At 30.7% G+C, this 26,249-nt stretch overlaps 12 protein-coding genes across 12 annotated transcripts; 6 read left to right on the top strand and 6 right to left on the bottom strand. All coding sequences in view use genetic code 12, as the record gives it.

Annotated features, from left to right (window-relative positions):
* Window positions 1–196: 196 nt before the first annotated feature.
* ATP19 (F1F0 ATP synthase subunit k) lies at window positions 197–400 on the top strand (the record flags this gene model as incomplete). The annotated part of the gene is made up of 1 exon (XM_019475164.1): window positions 197–400. One exon carries the CDS (start codon window positions 197–199, stop codon window positions 398–400), a length of 204 nt encoding a protein of 67 aa, XP_019330709.1.
* Window positions 401–1,118: 718 nt separating this feature from the next.
* CSI2 (Csi2p) lies at window positions 1,119–1,997 on the top strand (the record flags this gene model as incomplete). Its single annotated transcript, XM_711208.1, has 1 exon — window positions 1,119–1,997. The coding sequence occupies one exon, from the start codon at window positions 1,119–1,121 to the stop codon at window positions 1,995–1,997; it is 879 nt and encodes a 292-aa protein (XP_716301.1).
* A 3,164-nt stretch (window positions 1,998–5,161) lies between these two features.
* Window positions 5,162–7,171, top strand: RBD1 (Rbd1p; the record flags this gene model as incomplete). The annotated part of the gene is made up of 1 exon (XM_711210.2): window positions 5,162–7,171. One exon carries the CDS (start codon window positions 5,162–5,164, stop codon window positions 7,169–7,171), a length of 2,010 nt encoding a protein of 669 aa, XP_716303.2.
* A 394-nt stretch (window positions 7,172–7,565) lies between these two features.
* On the top strand, window positions 7,566–8,264 carry CAALFM_C112280CA (mitochondrial 54S ribosomal protein YmL13; the record flags this gene model as incomplete). The annotated part of the gene is made up of 1 exon (XM_711211.2): window positions 7,566–8,264. One exon carries the CDS (start codon window positions 7,566–7,568, stop codon window positions 8,262–8,264), a length of 699 nt encoding a protein of 232 aa, XP_716304.1.
* Window positions 8,265–8,416: 152 nt separating this feature from the next.
* Window positions 8,417–9,426, bottom strand: SRT1 (ditrans,polycis-polyprenyl diphosphate synthase; the record flags this gene model as incomplete). The annotated part of the gene is made up of 2 exons (XM_019475163.1): window positions 8,417–9,121; window positions 9,187–9,426. 2 exons carry the CDS (start codon window positions 9,424–9,426, stop codon window positions 8,417–8,419), a joined length of 945 nt encoding a protein of 314 aa, XP_019330708.1.
* A 154-nt stretch (window positions 9,427–9,580) lies between these two features.
* On the bottom strand, window positions 9,581–10,222 carry VPH2 (Vph2p; the record flags this gene model as incomplete). Its single annotated transcript, XM_711213.2, has 1 exon — window positions 9,581–10,222. One exon carries the CDS (start codon window positions 10,220–10,222, stop codon window positions 9,581–9,583), a length of 642 nt encoding a protein of 213 aa, XP_716306.2.
* Window positions 10,223–11,417: 1,195 nt separating this feature from the next.
* CAALFM_C112250CA (uncharacterized protein) lies at window positions 11,418–13,235 on the top strand (the record flags this gene model as incomplete). The annotated part of the gene is made up of 1 exon (XM_711214.1): window positions 11,418–13,235. The coding sequence occupies one exon, from the start codon at window positions 11,418–11,420 to the stop codon at window positions 13,233–13,235; it is 1,818 nt and encodes a 605-aa protein (XP_716307.1).
* Window positions 13,236–13,509: 274 nt separating this feature from the next.
* Window positions 13,510–14,922, top strand: CAALFM_C112240CA (putative alanine--tRNA ligase; the record flags this gene model as incomplete). The annotated part of the gene is made up of 1 exon (XM_711215.2): window positions 13,510–14,922. The coding sequence occupies one exon, from the start codon at window positions 13,510–13,512 to the stop codon at window positions 14,920–14,922; it is 1,413 nt and encodes a 470-aa protein (XP_716308.2).
* Window positions 14,923–15,120: 198 nt separating this feature from the next.
* On the bottom strand, window positions 15,121–18,126 carry SNT1 (Snt1p; the record flags this gene model as incomplete). Its single annotated transcript, XM_711217.2, has 1 exon — window positions 15,121–18,126. The coding sequence occupies one exon, from the start codon at window positions 18,124–18,126 to the stop codon at window positions 15,121–15,123; it is 3,006 nt and encodes a 1,001-aa protein (XP_716310.2).
* Window positions 18,127–19,300: 1,174 nt separating this feature from the next.
* On the bottom strand, window positions 19,301–20,746 carry CDC6 (AAA family ATPase; the record flags this gene model as incomplete). The annotated part of the gene is made up of 1 exon (XM_711218.2): window positions 19,301–20,746. One exon carries the CDS (start codon window positions 20,744–20,746, stop codon window positions 19,301–19,303), a length of 1,446 nt encoding a protein of 481 aa, XP_716311.2.
* Window positions 20,747–21,276: 530 nt separating this feature from the next.
* TRP3 (bifunctional anthranilate synthase/indole-3-glycerol-phosphate synthase) lies at window positions 21,277–22,839 on the bottom strand (the record flags this gene model as incomplete). The annotated part of the gene is made up of 1 exon (XM_711219.2): window positions 21,277–22,839. One exon carries the CDS (start codon window positions 22,837–22,839, stop codon window positions 21,277–21,279), a length of 1,563 nt encoding a protein of 520 aa, XP_716312.2.
* A 225-nt stretch (window positions 22,840–23,064) lies between these two features.
* MCD4 (mannose-ethanolamine phosphotransferase) lies at window positions 23,065–25,980 on the bottom strand (the record flags this gene model as incomplete). Its single annotated transcript, XM_711220.2, has 1 exon — window positions 23,065–25,980. One exon carries the CDS (start codon window positions 25,978–25,980, stop codon window positions 23,065–23,067), a length of 2,916 nt encoding a protein of 971 aa, XP_716313.1.
* Between the last annotated feature and the right edge of the window lie 269 nt (window positions 25,981–26,249).

The following is a 26,249-nucleotide window of genomic DNA, read 5'->3' as shown; positions in this document are numbered from 1 at the left end:
TAGCACTTTTGTAATTTTCCTGTATATAATTTATCCAATGAAATCTCATAAAAGTTTGAAAAAAAAAAAGTAAGGCGAGACCAGCAGCGAGTTGAACTTGAAAAAAAAAAGAGAGAACATAAATCAACATTGACTCTCAATCAACCACTAGATTCATTGAAGATAAATATTCCTTATTTAACAAAGAAAATATACAATGGGTGCTGCTTATCAAATTTTCGGGAAAACTTTCCAACCACATCAATTAGCTTTAGCCACTTTAGGTTCAGTTGTGTTATTGGTTTTACCAAAACCATGGGGTCCACCAAGTCCAACCACACCACCAATTAAAGCCTCCTCTCCAGAAGAAGAAAAATTCATTCAAGAATGGTTAGCTAAACATACTGAAGAAAAACATTAAGTTTTCTGAGTAATGAAAATGTGAACAAATAATGAAATAAAAGAAAAATCAGGGGAAGTTTGAATGATCTTTAACTGAAATGTTACTTCTTGGAAGAAAACCAAACGAGATTTTTGCTAGATGACAAGAAACAAGTGAAGAGTTTAAAGAATATAAATTTGGATATATAAACACGTATAGAATTATAGTTTTTATTTATATGTATATTTTTTTTTGGAACTGAAAAGGATATTGTTTGATGTTCATTGTACAAGGCAGACAGGTAGACAACCTGAAAGTAGAAAGACAATAGTATGTGTCAGAATTGCTACAAATGATATCTGAGAGATAAATTTGATTTTGATCAGTTCAAAGATCTGATGTTGAGGATTAGGCAAAAGTACTCTTTAAAAAACAGGCTCTGACCTCGCCAAAGGTATAGATAGACTAGATAGTGACCTGTAAATAAACCTAATAAGAATCACAATGATTTTGGATAGTTTTTCAAGGTTTCTTGGTAGCTAACACCATTATTATGCTCTGTAGCACACGATACTCTCTTTGTTTTTCTACAACTGATTTCTCAATCATAGTTATCTCCCATACTAGAAAAAAAATCTGAGCATTGGATGAGATGAGGAAGATGAAAAAAAAAATTAACCAAAAATAAAACTACAATTACTTATCCTCCACCAGTTCCATCCATCCAACCTATACTTATCATTCCACATCTTCAATCATGTCAGCTATCTATAAGGCATTACAATCCAAATCATCTAAGGAAACATCGGAAAAAACCAAACATATTAATAGACAAAGATTATTGGTGATATCATCTCGTGGTATTACTTATAGGCATCGTCATTTAATTCAAGATTTATTAGCATTATTACCACACGCTAGAAAAGAACCAAAATTTGATTCTAAAAAAAATTTACATCAATTAAATGAAGTTGCTGAATTATACAATTGTAATAATATTTTCTTTTTTGAATGTAGAAAACATCAAGATTTATATTTATGGATTTCAAAACCACCAAATGGACCAACTTTAAAATTTCATATTCAAAATTTACATACTTTAGATGAATTGAATTTCACTGGGAATTGTTTAAAAGGTTCAAGACCAATTTTAAGTTTTGATAAAAGTTTTTTAGAAAATGATCATTATAAATTATTAAAAGAAATGTTTCTTCAAACTTTTGGAGTTCCACCAAATGCTAGAAAATCAAAACCATTTATTGATCATGTCATGACTTTTTCTATAGTTGATGGGAAAATTTGGATTCGAAACTATCAAATCAATGAAACTTTGGATGTTAAAGAAAATGATAAAATTGAAGATGATGAAGATTATGATGTTGATCAATTGAATTTAGTGGAAATTGGTCCAAGATTAGTATTGACTTTAATCACCGTTTTAGAAGGATCATTTTCTGGTCCAAAAATATATGAAAATAAACAATACGTTTCACCAAACTTTGTTAGAGCTCAATTGAAACAACAAGCTGCTGATCAAGCAAAATCTAGATCTCAAGCTGCTTTAGAAAGAAAGATTAAAAAGAGAAACCAAGTTTTGAAAGCTGATCCATTATCCAATGATGCTTTATTTAAATAGATTTTGTCTCACTTTAGTATTGGTGTTTGCCAATAATATATATATGACTTCACTATAGCTTTCCGTACCTAGGGTACATACACAAAAAAAAGAATTGAAACCACACACCTGTTGCAAACAACCTTTCCTTGTTATTCTCTCTATTTTCTTCTGGTCAGCAAAAGATTTGAAATGACAAATATACTCCTGAAGCTACGCAAAAAGACCAGTGATGAGCATTTATCTAATTCAGATTTGCTGTTTCAGCAGTTGAAACAAAAATACGGTGTTTCTGTTTCAACAATTAGAAATAATGTTAATGGAGCTAAACTGCAAGCAATTTGTCATGAAAACTGGACAATGTTTTACCAATGATCAAGAAAAAAAAACCTTCCCCAAATAGATACTAGAACTTGATCAATAGGGTATGGCATCTAGATACAAATCAGTGTTGAACATTGTTTGTGAATTTGCTGAATTATTTGTACAGAATTGGTTGTAAAAAAGAAAAATGAATACAAGCTTTTCTATTTCAGTCTCTTGCACACCAACAATTTTGTTTAAACCTCTTTTTGAAGCCAGTAGTGCCTGGGTTTACAATATATAAGGAAAATGCCATCAAATCAAGTGGATATTTTTCAAAGAACAGTGGAATGCACATCAATTCCCGTTTCAAGATCTATATTTACTAACGGTAAACAACTTCCTTGTCTTTATGTCGGTGTTAGCGACGGTGCTACCATTTCTGATTTTACCAACAGTCTAAAGTCACTTGCAGAATTAAGGTACCATCCACTATTTTACAAAGAAGCAATGACTTAACATTGTTGTTGCTATGTAGATAACACGCAAACCAAAAGTAGGTTAACAGAGGCATACAAATTACTGATTAAAAATAGTAGTTATGAAACAGCGAAATTCCAAAACAAGAGTGTCGAAATAGTACTTATTTGAAGTTATTCATCTATTGTTAATGAGGTATTCTTTATTATGTCTTGCAAACATCGAGGGCAAAAAGAGACAGTAAAGAGTAATAGTGGTTGTTCTTTTCTATTATATAATTAAAAAATGGTTTTGATAATTTGAACAATAAAATCAGGTACCAAAAGAGTTTAAGCTTTTCTGAATTTGATATCATATGGTCAAATCAATCAAAATTTAAAAAATTGAAAATGACAAACACAAAAAAAGGTACGATTTATAATCGACAATACCACCACCACCATCATAACCATCGTCTACAAAATACTTTTTGGTTGATGATCAGCGTAACTTTTGTTCTTTTAGTTGTCAATTGATTGTGAAACTTGCATAAAATTTTATTGTGAAACAATTCTCTCCTTGCATAAACTATCTCTGAATGAGAAAATTTTTTTTAGGTACACAATTACTACAATATTATTAAGATTAATGTTTTGAAACAGAAGTTTATTCTATGTTTCATATTTTTCATTGATAGTAGGATATGGGGAATTTGATTTGATTTGATTTGATTTGATTTGATTTGATTTGATTTGATTTGTTGCATTTGATGCCATTTCTATCCCCTCTTTTTCTTTCCCGGTATTCAATAACATATAACTACAAATAGTGGCCATAATAATAATATTATTTTATGAAGCTTGAATGTATGTGAAGATGCATACCACATCAATAATAACAATGAACAATCAAACTTGAAATTGATCGTCAGAATATGCTACCAAAAAGGGAAAAACCAGAGCAGAAGTTTACATTCTTCAAAGATCGTGATAAACCCACACAGCTGTAATATTACGTCAGAAGCGCAGGTACACTTAAAATTGCTGTTTGACAAGATTTTTTTTTTCTCTAGATTCTCCTGAATTATTCGATTCCAGTAGTAATATGAGTACTTTACAAAAACCTTTACTGGTGTTGAATTTGAAAAAAAGAACCCGACAGTAAATCTAAGAAAAAAAGAGTTAAATGCCAAATGTCTAGAACCAAAGTTTTTGTTCCTCGATAAAGTGTTAAACGAAACAAAGAGAAAACTCTCAGTGGTAATGATTTTTGATGTAACATACATACACAAGGCTTTTGGGGAATGTTTTTTTGGTTCTTTTGTAAGTAGCAAAGTACAACACAACGTCAACAACAATAATAATACTGGTTATCAAACCTCTTTACCCCCACTTATTATGGACAATTAAACGATAAAGACAATAATATATCGATTTTAAGGTACACAAACACAATCAAGAAGAATGAATAGATTATAAATTGTTATAAAATTGGAAAACAGTGCTCACATAAAGAATTTAATTTTAGTGTTTCTTGAACTAAACCAAAAAAAAAAATCTAAAATTTAAATATAGCATGATAATAATGTAGTTTCAGGAGATAAACACACATAAATAAATAAACCCTCAATAGCAGAAATATACAAGCCAATGAAAGGGATAAGAAAGAGGTCTGTAGTATATTACTAGTTGTTGTTGATCTTTTTTCAACAATGAAAATCCACAAAAAAGCAAACGCAAACGCAAACAACAATAATAATAATAAGTAGGAGTAGGAATGGGATGTATCAAAAATAAACAAATAGTTACGCGGTGCACGTCCCCAATCACACACACACGCATCTTACATTAAAACGTTTCCATTCTACACTACTAAGCTAATTTTAGTCAACGAATTAAAAAAAAAAAATAATACTGGACAACTCACACGCTACACAACAACAACAACAGACAGTTGGAATAGAACGAAAACCTTTTTTTTTTTTCCCCTTTGTCAATTCTTCTTTTAAAAAGTCTAAAACAAGAAAAAGCAGAAAAGCAGAAATTTATATTTAGGAATCAAACATCCCACTTTATTCACAGAATTTTTCTATATTTATATATATTTATATACTTGATTATATTTTTGATAACACAGCCCATCCTTGGTTTTTATTTTATTTTATTTCATATTTCATATTTCATATTTTTATTCTTCTTTTAAACACTTGGTCTTTAGTTGTTCATTCCTTTTACTTTTTTTTTTTCTTGTTGGTGTTGTTGTTCGTGTCAGTTTATTTTTATAATACCCACTTAGGATCATTCCTCATTCGTTTGATAACTTATTCCCCAGTTTTGTTTTCCTAGTCACATCTTCTTCCCGCTTTCTCCTCAACAGCAATATTTTCATAATTATTGATCAACTCCCCTAAAAGATTCAACAATATGCCTTTAAATACTCCATACCCTGTTGAAAAGAATACTTTCAATATTTCCGATGAAGACGACGATTTCCCTACAAGAAATTTAAACGAAAGTTCACCTTTAACACAATCGACAAAAAGATATATGAAACAAGATTTTGCCAATTCAGTTACATCTCTACCTTCATTACCTCCCAAACCATCACATCTACAACCACAAAATCGTCCACAACATCAACAACAACAACAGCAGCAGCAGTACCCATACGGCAACTTATCAGCCAAACAACTGAATAAACACAAACAAATGTTTGAAAATTCCGTTCCTGAAACCAATAAAAAAGATTATCTTGGGAATACTACCACAGTTAGGGAATTACCTCCTATACCAGATAATGAGAAACTCCATTCGAAAAATCCATTTTCTGATTCACGTTATGCTAGTCGTGATTATGATGATGTGGATTTACCTCCTTCACCACCTCATTCAGATCCATTTAGAAATGATGAAATATCTGATGATGATTCTCATTCAGATTTAAAACATAAAATGAAACGAAATGAAAAAAATCGAATTCGTTCATTACGAAGGAAACCAAGATTTCATTATACTAAATTACCTTATTTTACCATGGTGATTTCTCTTATTCAAATCATTGTATTTATAGTGGAATTAGCGAAAATGGCTCATCTTACAGGTTCAGCTTTCCAAACGAAACCATATTTTAATCCAATGTTGGGACCACTGACATTTCTACTTATTAATATGGGGGCACGTTATGTACCTTGTATGCATCAAATTAAAGATATAACCGATGATACTAGTATATTATTCCCCTGTGCCAATTCTACATCAGTAGATACTTATGTATGTTCATTAAGTGAATTGTGTGGATTAACTAAATTAAAATTAAGTAGTGATGGTTCTGCATATTTACCTGATCAATGGTATCGTATATTTATTCCTATTTTTTTACACGCGGGATTTTTACATATAATATTCAATTTATTGTTACAAGTGACAATGGGGTCATCAATTGAACGGAATATTGGTATTATAAAATATGCCATTATTTATATTTCAAGTGGTATTGGTGGGTTTTTATTGGGTGCCAATTTTACTCCTCAAGGGATTGCTTCAACTGGAGCCCTGGGAGCTTTATTTGGAATAGTTGCCACTAATATAATCCTTTTCATATATACGGGTAAGAAAAATACTAATATGTATGGTACAAAACATTATGCCCTTTTCATCTGTATAATGATTGGAGAAATTGTTATATCACTTGTTTTAGGATTATTACCGGGATTAGATAATTTTAGTCATATTGGAGGATTTGCCATGGGGATATTATCATCAATTGTGGTATTAAAAGATCCATTTTGGGTATTTATTGATGGAATCATTACTTATCCGAAAAACCCTAGTACTTGGCAACAATTTTTAAATAATTGGAATCCAATGTATTCAATTGAAGATAAAATAAGATCAAGATTTTTCATTTGGTGTGGAGTTAGAATCATCGCCCTTATTTTAATGATTATTTATTTGGTATTACTTTGTAAGAATTTTTTCAATAATGATATTAATAGAGGGAACAATTGCAAATGGTGTAAATATTTCAATTGTATACCCGTTAAAGGTTGGTGTGATATTGGTCAAGTTAGTGTGACATCAACTACAACAACATCTGACTCTAATTCCAATTCCAATTCCAATTCCAATCCAACTACCACTGCTAGTTCAAGTTCATCTAGTGTCCCAACAACGAGGTATTCAACAATGACTTATACAACTTCAATGCCTTCAAGTGTTGAAAATCCTAAATCAAATACTAATTCTGAAGGTACTAATGGTGGATTAAGAAAAAGATTTGCCAGTAGTTTTACTGGTGGTAATAGTGGTGGTACAGCTAATATCGCTGCACGTGCTGGTGGTGACATTCAACAACAATACGGAATTGGTAGTGGATTATATGTGATAGTGATCTTTTTCACAATTTCATTTTTGAAAAAGAAGAAAATTATATAATAAAAAAAAAAAATAAAAAGAATTGATTAGAAATGTCTTATATGTTTTTTATTGTTTGATTTTAGGCTTTAGGCTTTAGGCTTTAGGTTTTACTTTTTACTTTTTACTTTTTATTGTTACGATTTATATATTTCTTTATATGAAGAATGAGATGAATAGATATTAGTTTGTGGGTGGGTCCGGTATAAGTGTAGTTGGATCCCTATTACTATTATTACTGCAAAAATCAGATCTAGTTGTAGTATTACAAAAGTCGTGTGTAAAACAAAACTGTATTAATGAGGGATTCTGTTCTGTTCCTAATAGTGAAAAACAAAAAAAAAATTTTTTTACTTGAAAGATTAACAAAGATCTATCCAACCACATACACATTAAAGGAACCACCCCTTTTATAATGCTTAGGTCACAAATCATACAAACTAGATCATTTACATCATTAACAAGAAATTTATCATGGTTTGGTGATATTTTTGGTAAAAATAAAACCAGTATTGAATCCAAACAAAAACGACAAGATATAATCACTAAACAAGATGAATTAACTGAATCAGATTCAATTAAAATTCATCATTTAACATTTAAAAATTCTGATAAATATCAATCATTTACTATTGAACAAAATATGCCCAATTTCCATAAATTGAAAAATTGGAAATTTCAAAAATCTTTAACACCAAATGATTATGAATCATTTTATTCTGATAAATCAATTTTACAAAATATAATTAATCAAGAATTGAAAAATTTAATTCAAAAAGATATTATTGTTAGTAGAGATAATTATAAAGATATAAAATTGGATGATTTATCATTTAGATTCCAAATTGTTAAATCATTACAATCTAAATTAGGTATTGATATAAATGATTATATAATTAGTAAAAGTCATGATTTAGAAACATTATATGAAGAAATTGAAAATTTGGTTAATAAACGATGGAAATTTGAAAGAAATCCAAATGCTATTGTATTAAGATCAGAAGATTTTGATGCTGAAAATATTTATTTGAATCAAGAACGAAATGATTTTGAAAAAAATTTGGAACTTCAAAAATTAACTCAAAAATTGAAAATTTCTCAATCTCAACAATAAAGTAAAATGGATGGGATGATCAAGACTTGTAAATATAAATATAAATATACTAATTTTCATTTTTTGAATATATATAAAGATGAAAAAGAATCTATTCAAGACTACTTGCACATTATAGCAAAATACAATATTACAACTGTAGAAGCTACGCTTTAAATAACTGATGTAGCAGGTGGAGGATTTGGTAATTCTTTTAGCAATACCGGCGGGATAACTTCTTGAACACGAGGTTCTTTCCCACGTATAGCTTCTTCTTCAATTTGAATAGTTCTATAATAACTCCATTTAAATAAAATTGACATGATACTAATAAATCCAAAATCTGGCCATAATACATCAGGAAATTCAATAGTACATTCAGTAGTACATTGCCAAAGTAAAAAATCACTTAATCGAGTATGACCACTAGTACGAATTAATATATCTAATGGTGGTACATCATCTCCAAAATAGAAATTCTTTTCAATGGTTTTAGTAGTGATTTTATTACGATCATGAAGTTCTCCTGAAACTCTTTTACTAGCAATAGTTTTAATTGCATAAGTGATTTCATCACGAGCAGTATAGGGGAAACAAACATTCAAAGTTTTCTTCGATCCAAAATCTTTAGTAGTTTCTTCGACATTTTCTAAATCTTTTAAAATATCTTCAGGTATAAATGATCGGTTACCAATAATTCTAATACGAACTTTATTATATCTAGCATACAGATCTTCATGTTCTGACATAACTTTGAGTTTATCACGTAATAATGCAAATAAAGTATCAACTTCTTCTTTAGATCTATTGAAATTTTCAAGTGAAAATGCATAAATAGTCACTTGTTCAATACCAACTTTATAACAGACTTCAAGAACCTAAAACATTTTACTTGATTAGTAATATGTACAACAGCAAAAAAGTGAAGCTAGTCTTTACATACTTTAACTAACGCATTTGCACCTGCAAAATGGCCTTCTTTCAATGGTAATCGATGTTTCTTGGCATAAGTTCTATTCCCATCCATAATCATAGCAACATGTTTAGGAATTGGACCTGTCTTGATAATTGAAATAACGAAATCCTCAACAAATCCAACAAAATAAGCAAATAAAGGAAATTTGAAAACAAGCGCCCATAACGCATTAAATGAATAAGATCGATAAAATGGACCAGATGACATTGACAAAAACCACAACAAACAATTACTAATTGAATCTCAAGATCTTGTAAAGATTTCGACTTAGAAAGTTAATGCTTCTTTGCTGTTAATTTTACTGACTTTTTTTTTTTACAACCAAAAAATAAAAATAAGAGCTCCCCCCACCCCCCACGAACTAATCCAATTTCAAATTTATACTTCTAACAACTTTCTTCACTTCCTTCTTTTTCCTTTCTTTATCCCTAGCGTCTTCTATTTTATTAATGTATCCCATATATACAACCACTTCAGCAACCAATACTAAAAGACCGAAAAACACACTCAATAATGCTCTATAACTAACTGGTAAACCCCATGAGGTTTCTGTCCAATACCAAATGGCATATGATACACTACCAACACTAATAAAAACATTTATAATTGTGGTTAATTGATTTTTCAATTCTTTCAGTGCTTGTTGGGGAGTTGGTGCCAAATCATAATCTTCCAATTTTTTATCATATAAAGTTGAATATTGAGGTGTAGGATTAATCAATCGTCTGTATTCTTGTTCCTTGGCTTCAAGACGAAGTTTTTCCATTGTTTTTATGAATTCTGAAGTTTTGGGTTGGATGTATGTTTTGTATGGAGGGATATATAATTTAGTTTGTTGAATCAATTGTAAAAGGGTAGACGTTGGGTGACATGTTTGATAGAATTTTATTAAATCAGCGTGAGTTAAGTGTGAATGGGATAATAGTTTTTGTTTCTGATCCTTGGTTAAAGAAGATGCATTTATGGTTTCCTTCAAAGTAGGAGTCAATTTAAAGGATGTCATTATGTATGGGGAAGCTAATGAGGCTAGATTTGATTAATGGATGTTTCGCTTTTTTTTTTCACTCCTCGTTGGTTTCTCAACTGTTTCTGTCTGTCCCTGAATCTCTCGTCTAATGCGACAAAAAATCGATATTAAACCAATTAATACTTATAACATTTTGCAAGCTTTTTACGAAATATTCCCTAGAAAAGCTGCTGATATCGCTAAATAATTATTTAGTCTACCCAATTATAAGAAACCGTTAACAATGATAGACTTCGTTGCTATAAATAATAATAATGGATAGAGAAACAAGAAAAATATATTTGAAAAAAAGTCTCCCCACAAACAACGAAACTGAAAGAACACAATATTGTCTTGTTTGAGAATTTGGTATTATCTATAATAACAATAAGCAATAATAATAAATGGGAAATGGAATTCCAAGTACACATCCAAAGCTTTTTTTTGAGGGCTTTGAGTTTTTAGTGAACTCCTACTGTGTTCACACGATTGTTTACCTATAATACAATAATAAATATAAATCAGTCCATTGCTGAATTCATACCCCAAATTCATTTAATTGGTTGTGGTTATTTAGCAAAAGAATTAAAAATATTGGTTTGCTTAGCTAAGCAACAAATGATCTGACCTGCACAATTATATATTCATTTATTACATAATGCATGCATAAATCATCAATGAATTGGAGGCAGAGATTCACTCGAGAAAACACAAATCTTGCATTCCAGATGTATTATTATTAGAAAAAAGATGGCCCCATTTCTTTGTCTAACTGTTTTCCATACTACTTCTATGACTTTATGTTTCCCATTATATATAATCCCTAATATTCTTTAACTTCTGAAATCTCTTTCTATGATGATATGTATAACATTAATTGATAAGTATCATAACTAAGGTTGAAAGATTTACACGACCTACAAGATCAATTGTTTACATTTCGTTCCCATTACGATTACCACAAAAAAATTAAAATCCTGCCAATCTAATTTTTCTATTCTTTTTTTTTTCCAAGTTGACTTCTTTACAACCAAATTCACCTTCCAAAAGGAAGAGATTTTCTACTTTAAAACGTTTCCTTCTGATTAAAACTATTTCTCCTTCTACAGAAGAACCAACAAATACCGACACATCTGATCAGTTTCATATTGATAGTGCCAACACCACCACCGATTCTTATATATCAATAACAATGGCTCCACCTACTAGTTTGGATTCAAGACAAAGACAATCGAAAAGAGATGATGCGATTAGAAAACGTATTGAAAATGATTTGAGAAAGAAAAAGGCAAGCACTTCTCTCAGTACAAGAAGAAGTAGGGGTGCACCAGGAACAGTTTTATGGTTGAAACCAGGTGAACCAATTATTTGTAAACCAACAGCCACTGTTTATGAAGTTGCCCAATTAATGACAGCGAGAAGAGAAAACTGTGTATTGGTTGTGAATGAAATAGGAGAATTATTGGGGATTTTCACAGCTAAAGACGTTGCCTTTAGAATTGTTGGATCTGGTCTTAATGCCACTCAAGTGACTATAGACACAATCATGACAAAAAACCCAATTTGTGCCAACGCCGCTGATCCAGCTGGCGATGCTTTAAATTTGATGGTGGAAAGAGGGTTCCGTCATTTACCAGTGTTGGATGAAAAACTGCAAATTGTTGGTGTTCTTGATATCACGAAATCTTATGCTCAACAAATGGAGAAATTGGAAAGAATGCATAGTTCATCGAAGAAATTACACGAGGCATTAGATTCAGTTCATAATGAAATTGGTGTTGGCGAACAACCACATCACGTTTTCCAATATTTTGAAACTTTGAAAAACAAAATGAATGGACCAACATTAGAAGATGCTTTGGATGCCAACACTGTACCCACATATGTAAATGTTAAAGCATCAGTACATGAAGCCACCATGTTAATGAAAGAAAATAGAACTACTGCAGTTTTGGTTAAGGATACAAACGAACAAGTTGCAGGAATCTTTACATCGAAAGATGTCGTTTTAAGAGTTATTGCTGCTGGATTAGACCCTAAAAAATGTTCTGTTGTTAGAGTCATGACTCCACAACCAGATGTTGCACCAATCGGTTTACCAGTTCAAGATGCCTTACGTAAAATGTTTGATGGTCATTATTTGAATTTACCAGTAGTTGCCAATGAGGGAGATATAATTGGAGTTGTTGAAGTTTTGAAATTGACCCACATTACTTTGAATCAAATAAAACAGCTTGAAACTAGTGAAACAAGCAATGGCTCAACTGCAGTTGACTCAACCAATGAAGGTCCAGCATGGAACAAGTTTTGGACTTCTTTGGACAATACCGATGGTGATACAGAATCAGCACATTCGGATTCATTAATGGAAACAAGTCGTGGTAGTGCTACTGCTCCTGATATCACACCTTCTGAATTCCATTCATTTAATGTTGACATCAAACCATCAGATTCAGTATCCCATGTCAACACTTCTCCTCTCAAGGCTTCTTCTTTCAAGATGACATCGTCAATGACGGTTGATGAAATACCATTTATTTTCAAATTCAAATCACCAGGAATTGAAGGTAGAGTTCATCGTATAACTTTAAAAGCCAGTGATGGAATTATCAAATTGAGAGAATTGATGAATGAAAAATTACACGACAAAGATTTCGCCTTTTTGAATGTCCCTAAACCAGACGGAAATTCCTCAACGCAAGAAACATATGCTATTAGTTATGTTGACGATGAAGGAGATGTGGTATCAATTACTTCTGATAGCGATTTAGCTGAATGTATCAGAATCAATTTGAATTTACAAAATGAAAAAGCTGATTTATACCTTCATAATCCTCATGAACCAGCACCAATTGAAAATATTAAACTGATTCACAAGTCTGCTAAAAATCGTCATGGTAATGCCGATAATGGATTGATTTTTGGTATACCTAATGAAATTTTAATTCCTAGTGCTCTAGCTGTTTTAGGAGCATCTATTATTGTGGGGTTCACCCTTAGTAGAAAGTAAAGTTCTTTGGTTTTGTAGAAAAAGGGGTTTCACCTTGGTTATTTATTGCTTAGTTTTTTTTATTCAATTTTAGTTTTACATTTATATACATGTGTGAGTTTTATTGGTAATTATATCCGAATAAATATTCAAAAGAGTTTTTCATATTATTGCTGCTGCTGCGATTTCTCTAATATATTTCGCACCAACAAGGTTTCGTCGATTTGTAAGCTAATCTTTCTTTTCTTTATCACTAATAATTGCCACTTACCAAGAAAGACTCTAGAACAATATCATGGCTACTACTGCAACAGGAACAACTACAGCAATTGTAGGTGCATTAGCATGTCAAAAGAATTCATTTTTGAAAACTTTCAACACCAAAGTTGTTTCAAGTTATGAATTTATTCCACCCCCAACCGCCAAAGACAAACAAAACAAAAACAACAACAAAAAGAAAGACGTGGCTGTTTCTAAAGAATTTGGAGTTGAATTAGAAGATACAATTTTATTCCCCGAAGGTGGTGGTCAACCATATGATAAGGGAACCATCACATTATTACCCGATAACACAAAAATCATTGAAGTTAAATCAGTTTTAAGAGATAAATTAAAAGCCATTCATTTAGTCGATGAATTAATTGAACCGGGGACTCAAGTGAGATTAAATGTTGATTGGGGAAGAAGATTAGATATTATGCAACAACATACTGGTCAACATTTATTATCAGCAGTATTTGATACTTATAAATTAGAAACTTTAAGTTGGTCAATGGGTGAAACAAAAGATGATATTAATTATATTGAATTACCTCGAAAAATTGATAATGATTTAGTTGTTGAAGTTCAAAATAAAGTTAATCAATTGATTGTTGATTCGATTCCTATTACAGTTGTTACATCTGATCAACATGGACATGGACATGGACAAGAGCATGAACATGAACATGAACATGAACATGCTGATGTTGATATTTCTCATATCCCTGATGATTATGATTTATCACAAGGTGGGATAATTAGAATTGTTAAAATTGGTGAATTAGATGCTAATCCATGTTGTGGAACTCATTTAACATCAACAGCACAAATTCAATCAATTGCATTATTACATCAATCTCCAATTAGAGGAGGTCATTCTCGATTATATTTCATTTGTGGTGGTCGAGTAGCTAATCATTTACGTAAAGAACATGAAATTTTGAAAAATGTATCTACAAATCAATTATCTTGTTCAATTGATGCTGTTGAAGAAAAAATTGAATTATTAAGTTTAAATTATAAAAAAACCAATTCTACATTAAATAATTTATTAAAAGAATTAGCATCAATTGAAGCTAATAAAATTTTCCAAAATTTTAAAACCCATGATAATAACAACAGTAAATTAGCTTATGTATATCGTGCTGATCTTCCAGAATATTTAACTTGGGTTCAAAAAGAATTAACAACTTTGATTAATCAAGATAAAACTGGTGATGTTGATTTATCAAATAAACAAACCCTTGTTTTATTAAGTGGCGCTGCTCCTAATGGTGGAACCATTAAAATATTGGGTCCAAAAGCAGAAGAATTACAAAAAGAATTAAAATCAAAATTATCAAATTTAAAAGGTGGTGGTAAAGGATCATCATTTCAAGGTAAAATTACTAAATTTGAAAAAGGTGAATTAGAAGCAGTATTGAAATATTTAGACTCCATGCTATAAATTAGTAGTATGGTTTGTACATAGATTAGAGTATACATACAAATATTTATAGGCATTGTTACAATCATTCTTAGATACTAGAACTTTTTGTTTTCACTGATTAAAATGCTCTCAATTTTTCTTATGAGTTGATCTGTTTAACATTATTAACCTATTATTGTTGTTATTTTACTACTGATATATATATCTACATATGTACTAATTTAACAAACTCATGATTGACATTTTCGAACTTTTCTGATTAGCAACAATAGCATCCCAACCATTTTTTTCTGCATTACGTTGGAAATAATTACGAACCATGGTTGTTGATTTTGTGGCCAATTTATCTGAAATCAATCCCCAATTCATTCCAAATTCTTCTAATAATTTAGGAAATGCATTAGCTTCAGTAATACTCCAATAACTTGAAATCACTTTACGTTTGTTATCTTTGTTTTCCTCAGTGGTTGTAGTTGGAACAGGGATTTCACTAGAACTTACGGCGCTACCAGCAACGGGAATATTCATAGTAACAGCTGAATTCGAATCATTTATAATATTTGTATTATTCACATGAGCAAGAGCAGGATTAACATTAGGAGCAAGATTAGGGGTAGTTATCACAGTTGTTGCAGTTGGTGTATTATCAATAGTAGGTGTAGTAGTCGTGGTGGTGGTATTGGCGGTGGTGGCAGTAGCAATAGCAGTACCACCAGCTGTATTGACAGAAGTTGGCTCATTAACAACAACAATATTTGTTCCATCTTTTCTTTGTTTCTTTTTCTCTTTTTCCTTTTCTTTCCCATCAAAAACAGGAGCTGCAGCACGCTTTCTACGACCTGTTTCAGTGTACAATTCTTCTGAAACTAACTGTTCCACTGGAACAATACTAGATGGAGGTAATTCTATTTCGGTTTCACCAGACTCAACAGTGGTACTTACCGGTACAGCTTCTTTTTTGGACGCAGCGGCTTTCTGCTTTCTCCGAGGTTTTGATTTCTTTCTCGACTTAATTAATAATTCCTTGTAATTAACTTTTTTCTTTGTCATATAATAATGAACAACACATTCAGATGCACTTCTCAAACCACCCATATGTCTGGCAATAGCACCAAAACGTTTAGGATGTAAACAAAACCCTTCACAAAACAATTCATGTTCTCTTTCAGAAAAGTTATTCATGAAGTCATGTTTTACTCGTTGTGCCCATTCATTTTTATCTCTTACAATATTGTTTGAGTCCATAAATAATACTTTATCACGTTTAACAGGGTCCAAGATCATATCTGGAATCTTGGCGGCAACTCTTTCAGCTTTAACTAATGGATTCTCATCATCCTCTTGACCCAATGATAATAAAATTTCTTGAAATTCGGCCTCTGTAGTCACCAAGTCACCATGTCTTCTATTACGACGAGTAGAAAAATGAATGTTATCTCCTGAATTAGAATCATTAAATTGTTGTTGTTGTTGATTCTGTTGCTGCTGCTGCTGTTGTTGTTGTAGCTGCTGTTGTTGCTGTTGGTATTGCTTCCGATTATCACTTGAATCTATCTCACGCCTCATTTCGTCGTTTGGTGGGTGTAAAACACGTAGTTGTTGATCCATTTTTAATTGTTCAGTCTCCCATACTTCTAATCCCTGTTTATAATCTTTCCACAAACTCTTTTTCTTTTTATTAATTACATTATGCTTCTTTTGAAATGATTCAATTAGACTATCTTTTGACTTAATGAAACTTTGATAATTGTTTGAAAAAAAGGGGAATTCATTAAAATCAACAATCGGTCGAGCAAGTGAATACTTCAAATAATTGGCACCACTTTCGTGATGTTTAGTTTCTTGTGTAAACTTTTTCTTCAACTCTTCGAACTCGTATTCTATCTTTGTTAATGGATACCTGCAAAGTTGCGTTGCTGCTTCTAATGTTGCTTTCTCAATCATTTCTGGTGTTGGTTTATACCCAACCGTTACCTCTAAAGTTGGCTTTTCCACTGACTCATTCAATTGTTCTATGGGTTTCGTTTCAGGCTTTATCTCTGCTTTAGTTTCAGGTTCAGTTTCGGCTTTAATTTCTTTTGATTCCAATCCATTCTCCAACACAGGTTTAACTATTTCAGTTTTATCTGATTCCAATTTATTCTCAGCTTTGTCCTTGGTTTCAATAGTTTGTATACTATCGTTAGTCTCTTCTTGTTCTTCCTCGGCCTCCTCCTCATCTTCTTCTTCCTCTTCTTCATCCTCATCTCTTGGTGTAGGTGACTCTCTATCTTCATATTCTTTCTTCAATTCCTTATCAACAGGTGTAATCAAAGTACTTCGGTTATAATCCTTATTCACGTATCTATATTTATAATCTCTTGGTTTTGAATAACCTCCATTTTTCAGTAAAGATGAATATCTGTCCACAGCTTTTGGGTTGGAATACATTGAATTCATCGACGAACTGTACCCATTACTTCTACCACTTCCATAATATGAATCTCCGCCACTACCACCACCACTCGTACTTCGATAATTAGTACTATTAACTAATGAAGAAGATCCTAAAGGTATACTGTTACTTCCAGAAGTAAACGACGATTGTTTGCCACGCATTCTATCTTTTGCAGAATATCGTGAACCCACAGAACTTCGACTCATTTTCCATTTACTTGTATTGATGGATCCATCATGACCAGTGTATGAATCATAACGATCTTTTATTCGATAATCTCCATTTGGTCTGTATTGTTGATAAGATGACGATGATGATGAAGAGGAAGAACCTGAACCTGGACCTGGACCTGATCCTGGTGCATTAGAGGAATTAGATGCAGTCAAACGGGAGTCTCCAGCTCCACTACTTGATTTTCTCCATGTATCGTTACGTCCATGTCCAGAATAATAATCATGATAATTTCCATAGTTACTATAATGTGAAGATGATGAATATGAACCATTTCTTGAGGTTGTCGGTATTGAATTTGAATCCTTCAGATGTGGTATAGAACTGGAGCCCGAACCATTATTTTTGAAGTCTCGTCGCGATAGTCCTGGCACGGTGTTAGATGATATATGTGTATTTGAATTTAGGTTGGTTGACGACGTTGTTGGAGATGTTGATGACGTTAAGTTTGACGAATAAAAATTTTTCCTTCGTTGTTTGCCATAATCTAGATAGTCGTTATTATATCGTGATGAAGGTGGTCCTCCTCCACCAGATGAATTTGAGGATGACATATTATGATAAAATTAATTATTTTGACAGTAATTTGACAATGATGGTGTTATGATAAGGTGTGTTGATAAAAAAAAAAGAACTAGTTATTTGTTATAGTATAATTTTGGAAGATTTGCTGTCAAAAAATTTTGAATTTATAATTTTACAAGTCTAAATGGGTTTTTCTTTTTTTTCTTCTTGTTTCTTCTCCAAAAAAATATATTTCTATGTTGTGTAAAAATGAATTACCATTTGAATGATAGTGGATTAATAATAAATTAGAATTGATTAATCAACTCTTTAGTAATAATATAAAACAATTAATTTGAATGAATTAAATATACTAAAAATATAAAAAAAAAAACAACAACAACAAAGGAGTGAAGGGAGGAAAGAAGGAGGGAAAAAAAAAGTAAAGGATTAAAAATGAAGAAATATTAAAATTATTATTTTTTTGTTGTGTCTTAATTTGTGAACAGAAAAAAAAAAAAGAAGGAAAAGGTCGTGCAACAGTGGTCAGAAGAAAATAAGTTGAAGATAATAAAATAATCATTTTTTTTAATTTTAATTTTAGGGGGGGGAGCAGAAGAAGAAGAAGAAGAAAATTTTTTTTTCTCTCTCTCTTGTAGTTGTAAATGAGAAATGTCACCCTTAAATGTCGCAACGTCTCATATAGTGGTTATATATTTTGAGTGGTGTGGTTTTTAATCTTACCTTGTTGAAAATAACATCTAAGAACCACTTACATATTAATATAATCAGGTGTTGGTAATTATTACTAAATTAACACTCCTCCTTTATACATTTTTGATATATCTTCCAACCCCCTGTCCCTTTCAAATTTACGTCTAGTTAATTGAATACTTCCTATTCTACATCCAGACTTTACGTTTTGTATAAAGCTGATTTTTTGTGGTGTTTCAAATTATTCTACCCTTATATAGAGCATAATCCACGGATATTTCAAAGCGATGTAAAGTAAATACAAGGATCGGATAGTTATCTTTTTATTGTATAAGAACTTACATTGATGCAGATCCCGATATCTTGAAACCATATTCCGCGGGTACTTTTTTGGTATTGTTTTGAAAGTCACCGTTTATTGTTGCACTCTATTCAAACAAAAGGAAATCCTACTATCTATCTATCTCTGTCTATCTATTTGTCTGTCTATTTACTTGTATCATTAATCGTTTAATTTGGTTTTTGTAAAATTTTTTTCAAGATTCCAATATTTTCAACACTTTTCACTATATCATCGTAAGGTACATTTAATTTAATAATTTTATTACTATTACCACTGTTTTTATTGGAATTGGTCAACAAAATACAACTACTACTTTCCAATGCATATAATATCTCAATGAATTCAGTATGTTTCAACAGTCCAATCAAATCATTCATTTCATATTGTTTTTTATAATAATCATAAAATGAATTCACCGTAAGAGTGGTAGTAGTAGCAGCAGTTTTGTTGGAACGTTTCGAAAAAACTTCCTTTTGATAATTGAATAATTGACATAATATTGCTTTTTGTAATAAATTCAAATTGTTTAATTGATTTTCATTATTGCCAAAAGATGTCATACAAATTTTAGCCACATGTTGAATCATAACTTTATTAATCGTATCGGTACCTTGACAACTTCTTTCTACTAATTCAATTGATTTATAACATATATCAAATGCCTTTCTCAAATCACCGGATATTGATGCTGATTTTTTGCAACAAAATTGTATAGCACCCGGGTGGAAGATCTCTTGTTTAAGATTAGATAATCGATTCATTATAATTGATTTAATTTGATCAGCATTGTATGGCAAAAATTGTAAATTATCCAATTGAATATTATTTCTAACTAATCTTGGTAAGAATTTACTATTCAAATCTAAAGTATTAGATATCCCAATTAATACCAATTTAATTTTAGTTTGAGGGATGCAATTTATACTAGCCATTTTAAATAATTGAAATAAAACTTGTTGATCACTTGTGATTAATGAGTCCAATTCATCAAGTAATACAATCACAGAATCAAATTGTTGATTTTCATTATCATTCATTAATGTCATAAAATCATCACAAGTTTTACGTTTATGGAAAGATATTGATAATTTATTCATTATTTTACAATATATTTCATGATAAATTTGTTCTGGATTATTTAATGTCATACAATTGATTTTCACTACTCGTATTCTTGAATTCTGTTGATAAGGTTGTAGGATTAATTGAACTTGAGCAGTTTTACCAGTGCCTGGTGGACCAGAAATATATAGACTATTGGATATTTTCTGTTGAATACTATTGGCAACAAAATCAGTGATATATTTAGCTTCTTTTTCTCGACTAGTTAAAAAATAATCATTAGAATGACTCACGTTGGATCCACGTTGAAATAATGCTTTGGCTTGAGAATAAATTGATGTTGGAATTGAAGGTGAAGTTGAAGGTTTTTTGGTAGGAGTAAGAAGTCCAAAATCTAATTTCTTAACACATGAAGGTTTCCCTGTATCAAAAGAGTTATTATTATCTATTTTGAGTTTTTTGGATTTGGTTGGTGTTTTAGTTGGAGTAAGTGGTAATTGAGTATTAGAAATATCTCTAATTGTTCTTTTTCTTGATGGAGTAGTATTCATTATGGATGGTTGTTGATGTAGAAAGAAGGTTGAAAGTAAAGAAAGTTAGGAGATCAAAAAAGTAAATTGAAGTAGAAATTTATGAAGAGAAATCAAACGAATTATATATAAAATAGAAATTGTTGGCTTATGATGATATTTACTAGTTTTAAATCATCGTGTTTTATAGTAATAGAATATATTTTACAAAACACGTCTGATGAGATTCAAAATTTTTTTTTTTTTTCGTGTCAGTGAGTTTATACTTTTTTGTGTGTGTTTTACGAGTATTCATTAATTTAATTTAACCCAATTAGGAAATGTAATAGATTTGGCGTTCGTTCCCTTTCACTTTCACTTACTATTCAAAAAAATGGTTTTTGCAACCCATAATATATGTTCTACAGATGAATTACTTAGCTTACATGGTAATACTAGTATAACTATTGTTAACCTAGGTGGTATATTGTAAAAGAACAATTACCAGCTTTGACAACTATAGAACACTTTAATAAATTATCATTTGTTTTCTAATCATCTATAAAACAATTTTAACAAGTACATAAATCATGCAAAAATTTACCTGCTTCACCTTTTTCTTCAGCTCTCATTAAACTTTCTCCAATTAAAAATCCATCAACATTATCTTCATACTTGTATTTCTTCACATCATCAACTGAACTTATCCCTGATAATGCAAGAACCAATACATCACCTTTTCTATCACTAGTTTTAGCTTGTTTCACTAAATTACTTGTGGTATTTAAATCAACATCAAAAGTAGTCAAGTTACGATTGTTAACTCCAATAATTAATGGATCCTCAGTTGTCCCCTTATGAGTTAATTTCAAAGCTTGAGATAATTCATCACTATTATTGACTTCTACTAATGGAATCATCCCTAATTTCAAAGAATATTGATATAATTCATGTAACAATGTTTCATCATTTAACATTTTAACAATTAATAAAACTGTATCTGCACCGGCCAATCTACTTTCTAAAATTTGATATTTATTGAAAATAAATTCTTTTCTTAAAACCGCTGGACGTTTATAATCCTTTGTAGTAGGCTTATCAATCACTTTACGTATTAAAGTTAAATCATCTAAAGAACCTTTAAACCAATGAGGTTCAGTCAAAACAGAAATAGTGGAGCAACCATTAGTAGAATATGTCAATGCTTGATTAGCGGGATGGGCATTTATATTAATATCCCCTTTTGAAGGACTTGCACGTTTAAATTCTGATAATATAATTGTTTCCTTCAAGTTAGATCGAGTATATTTAAGACGATCATAAAAATTTATTAATGGTGGAGCAAGATCTAAATCTAATTCAATTTGTAAATTTTCAAATGATTTACCTGGTAATTTTTCAATTGATTCATAATCTATTTCTCTTTGTTTATAGATTTTTTGTAATATATTTTCTCCTCCATTTTTATTATTAATTTTAATTGATTTACCAGTCTTAATGGCATCATTTTCTTCCCAAGTACCACCATAAACTCCTAATAAATTATCAATCATTAATTGTCCACTTTCAGTTAAAATAGATTCAGGATGGAATTGAACCCCTTCAATTGTATATTTTTTATGTCTAACCCCCATAATCACTTCTGGTTGAGTTTCGGTAACGGCAGTAACTTCTAATACATCAGGTAATGATTTAGAACTACCAGCTAATGAATGATATCTCGTGACAGCTACTGATTGTGGTACGTTTTCAAACATACCTTTACCATCATGCTTAATAGTAGTTGTTTTCCCATGAACAATTTCTCCAGCATATGATACATCACCACCAAATACATCAAATATACATTCTTGTCCCATACAAACACCAAAAATAGGGATTTTACCCAGAAAATATTTAATTATATCTCTAGATATACCAGAATCAGTTAATGGATGTCCTGGACCTGGAGAAATAAAAATTATATCCGGTTTAATTTCATTTTCTATTTGAGAAATGGTGATTTTGTCATTTCTATAAACGTCAACTTTACCACATTTAGGAGATTGATGTAAATATTGATATAAGTTCCAAGTAAATGAATCATAATTATCAATCATTAATACATGTCGTTTCGATGATATGTCAGTAGTCATGGCTTGGGTATTTTGTGGATGAATGAATTTGGTCGGGTCTTGAATGTATTGAGCTAAAAAAATTTTTTTTCAACCCTTACAACGGTAATTATAGATTTTTTTGTTGTGGTTCGCTTTTGACTCATTTTTCTCCAAAGACTCGGCTAAAGAATATAGTTTACAATAAAATTGATTACAGGTTAGTCAACTTAACAACCTGGCCTTGTTATTATTATCTAATACAATTTATGTAACTTTTCTTTTTCTAACTCTATAACTTATAGGTTCAAAATCTAATTTAGTACCATCGGAATTATATTCCACACCACTCAATACAACCGAACTAATCAATTCTAAAATCAACATAAATAATGAACTCAATATAGCTAAACAATAATTCGATATTGAAACGCCAATATCTAACCAACTACCTTCAGTTCTAACCAAAAAGAAAAAATTCAAAGATAAGAAATCACTTGTAGAAATAATCAACGTACTAATGGTGAATTTTTTAATTTCTAATTGATGATTCATTATTCCAAGACAAGTTGATAATAATACATAAGGAATAATCAATTTAATCATTAATAATGCCCCCATAGAAAATGGATCGAAAATAGGAATCAATCGATAAACTGAATCTAATGAAAATGATGAAATTGAAGCAATATTCCCAGTCCCGAAAAATGCCAATTGTAAAAAGAAAAATCCAATAATAGTAATACGAATAACTTGTAACCAATAACCTTTAGGTAATTTCCCAGTTTTTTCAAAAGTTTCAACTAAATCTTTATGAGAAAATTTTAATAATTCTTCAATTGATAACCATTGTAATAAAATTAATGAAAATCCAACGTAAAATAATAATTCAAATGAAATTGTTAAAATGATAAATGTGGGCACAAATGTTAAAAATATAATTAATAATCTCAATTGATAATCACTAGAAGGATTAAGGAAATGTAATATTGGTAATACTATTAGGGAAACGATAAAAGTTATCCAACCTAATATTTGGGAATATAATGGTAACCCAGTTCTAGCTTGTAATGATAATACTGAGATATTAGTGGCAAATAAAATTATTGGTATAATGGCAATTTGTGCAATTATTAATTGTTTTTGAATGGGTCCCACTTGGGTTCTTTTAAAAACTTGTTTTGTCCCCATAATACTAACAATTAATGCTAAAATTGTCCCAACATTGATTTGAAATAAACTTTCTATTTTCACTGGATCCAAATTGGTGAAAGTACACATTAACAAACAAGTAATAAACCAAATAGTTTTCATTAATCCAGAAACTTTATGTGCCCCATGAACTAATAATGGATAAAGTCCAATGATTATCAAAATTATGGAAAACATTACTCTTTCGAAAAATCCATATGCAATACCTTCATACATTCCAATAAATGACACAACGATCAAAAATTTTGTTGTATTAGAAATCCCATGAAGGAATGATTCAATACCCGTTATTAAATATTTCTTTTCATTTAAAATCGTGTACCAGAAATATAATGGGAAAGCAGCATACATATAATAATTAAATGGAGAATTTTGATAAAATAATAAATAATTGATAGAAATTGCTAATGCTCCAAATATCCCGACTAAAGTTACAGAAAATTCTGGAGGGATTTTCAATTCATCTTCATTTAATACAAATAATTTCAAGAAAATATTGAATGAATAAACAATCCAACCGAAAAATCCTAATGTAACAATAGAACGAAGTAATAACCAATTATAAGTTTGTAAATAAGTCAATCCATCCAAAGTTGTTTTCATCAATTCTTCAATTTTTGCGATAACTTTTTTCTCAATTTCATCTTTAGACCCTGAACCGCTTTTTTCAAGTTGATCAATTAAAGATTCAATTTCCTGTTGATATTTTTGAATACTTTTCTCTTCAAATGGACTGTATGGTTTAAATTTGAATTGATGATTATAAACTTCTTGCTCTTTAACAAAATATTGTTCAACAATAGCTAATGAATTGGCATATAATGCTCGAGCTTTTGTCACTGGATCAGCATCAATGTAACCCAATGGTAATTCCCCAACTGAATTAGCAGGATAATTAGCACCAATCAAATATGCCATTAACGATGCAATATCTGCTTGATTAACATCATTTCTAACAAGATGATCAAGTTCCCAAGTATCAAAATAAGTAGATTCAAATCCACTATTTTCTGGTGATTGCTTTAATAATTGCTCTTCTAAATTAGAAACATCTTGCAAATGTATTGGTTTCTTAACACCAGCACCCCAAGCTATCAATGGAGTTCTTGTATTGTCAGGATGACCATCGCCATGAGATCCAAAATCAGACATGCCATGATCAGCAGTGAAAACAAATGCCGTTTGATCATCTCCGAAAAACTTGTTAATTTGTGGTATCACTTCTTCTAATTTCCTATCGATATATTCGATATTTTCATAATATTCAGCAGAATATGGACGATAAGCATGTCCCGCAGTATCTGGTCCTAATAAATGTAAAAAGAACACATTACCATCTTGTCTCAATTCTTCATTCAAGGTTGCATTAGTCGTCAGATTATGCATCAATTCATCCAAATGATGGAATACATAAGCATCTAATTCGATTGAACTAGCAGTGAAATCTTCAAATTCATGTCCATACATACAAACATCAATTCTCCCTGGGACAACCCCATCACCAAAGGCAAACATTGGTAAAATATCTGGCAGTCCAAATGAATAAGTATGTTTAGATTGATTGAAAAATGAATCAAAATCAACAGGGTTTTCTTTCCATCCTTTAGTAACTGCACTAACATCTTCATAAAACCCAGCAATCATGGCAACATGACCAGGTCTTGATTCTGTTGGCATTCTCGTATTAGAAATCCCCCAAGTCCCATTATTTAATGCTAAACTACGTAAATAAGGAGCTAAATATTTTTCTTCACCAGTACGAGGATGAGTTAATTTTTGAAATGTTTTATCAGCACGTAATCCATCACCAACAATTAAAAATAATCTTTTGGCAGGTGGGGTCCAAGTGGATTTATGATGATCCATACCATGAACTAATGGTGAAACAAAATAAATATCAAAGATTGACCATAAATAAAAAAAATGGAATAAAACCCCTATTACTAATAACAATTGACGATTTCTATCCATTATGAATATGTATAAAAAGTTGTCCCAAAAAAGGTTTTGAAGTTGTGTTGATAACGAATGAATGAAGAATAAGTAAAAGAAAAAGCTAGTAATATATGAATTAATTTTTCAATTAAATAGGAACAAGAAAACTCGATTTTGGAACAGCACAGACAAAAAAAATCAATTGTAGATCGTGTAGCTTAAAGAGACGCGACAAAAAATAAAATTTGGTTTTTTTTAACTACAGTGGTTGTAAAAAATAATCTCCAACCCAGAACCAATACAAA

This window comes from Candida albicans, chromosome 1, assembly GCF_000182965.3.
Source record: "Candida albicans SC5314 chromosome 1, complete sequence".
Lineage (NCBI taxonomy): Eukaryota > Fungi > Ascomycota > Pichiomycetes > Serinales > Debaryomycetaceae > Candida > Candida albicans.
Note: the sequence above shows the minus strand (reverse complement) of the source record. Positions and strands in the feature narration are given on the sequence as shown.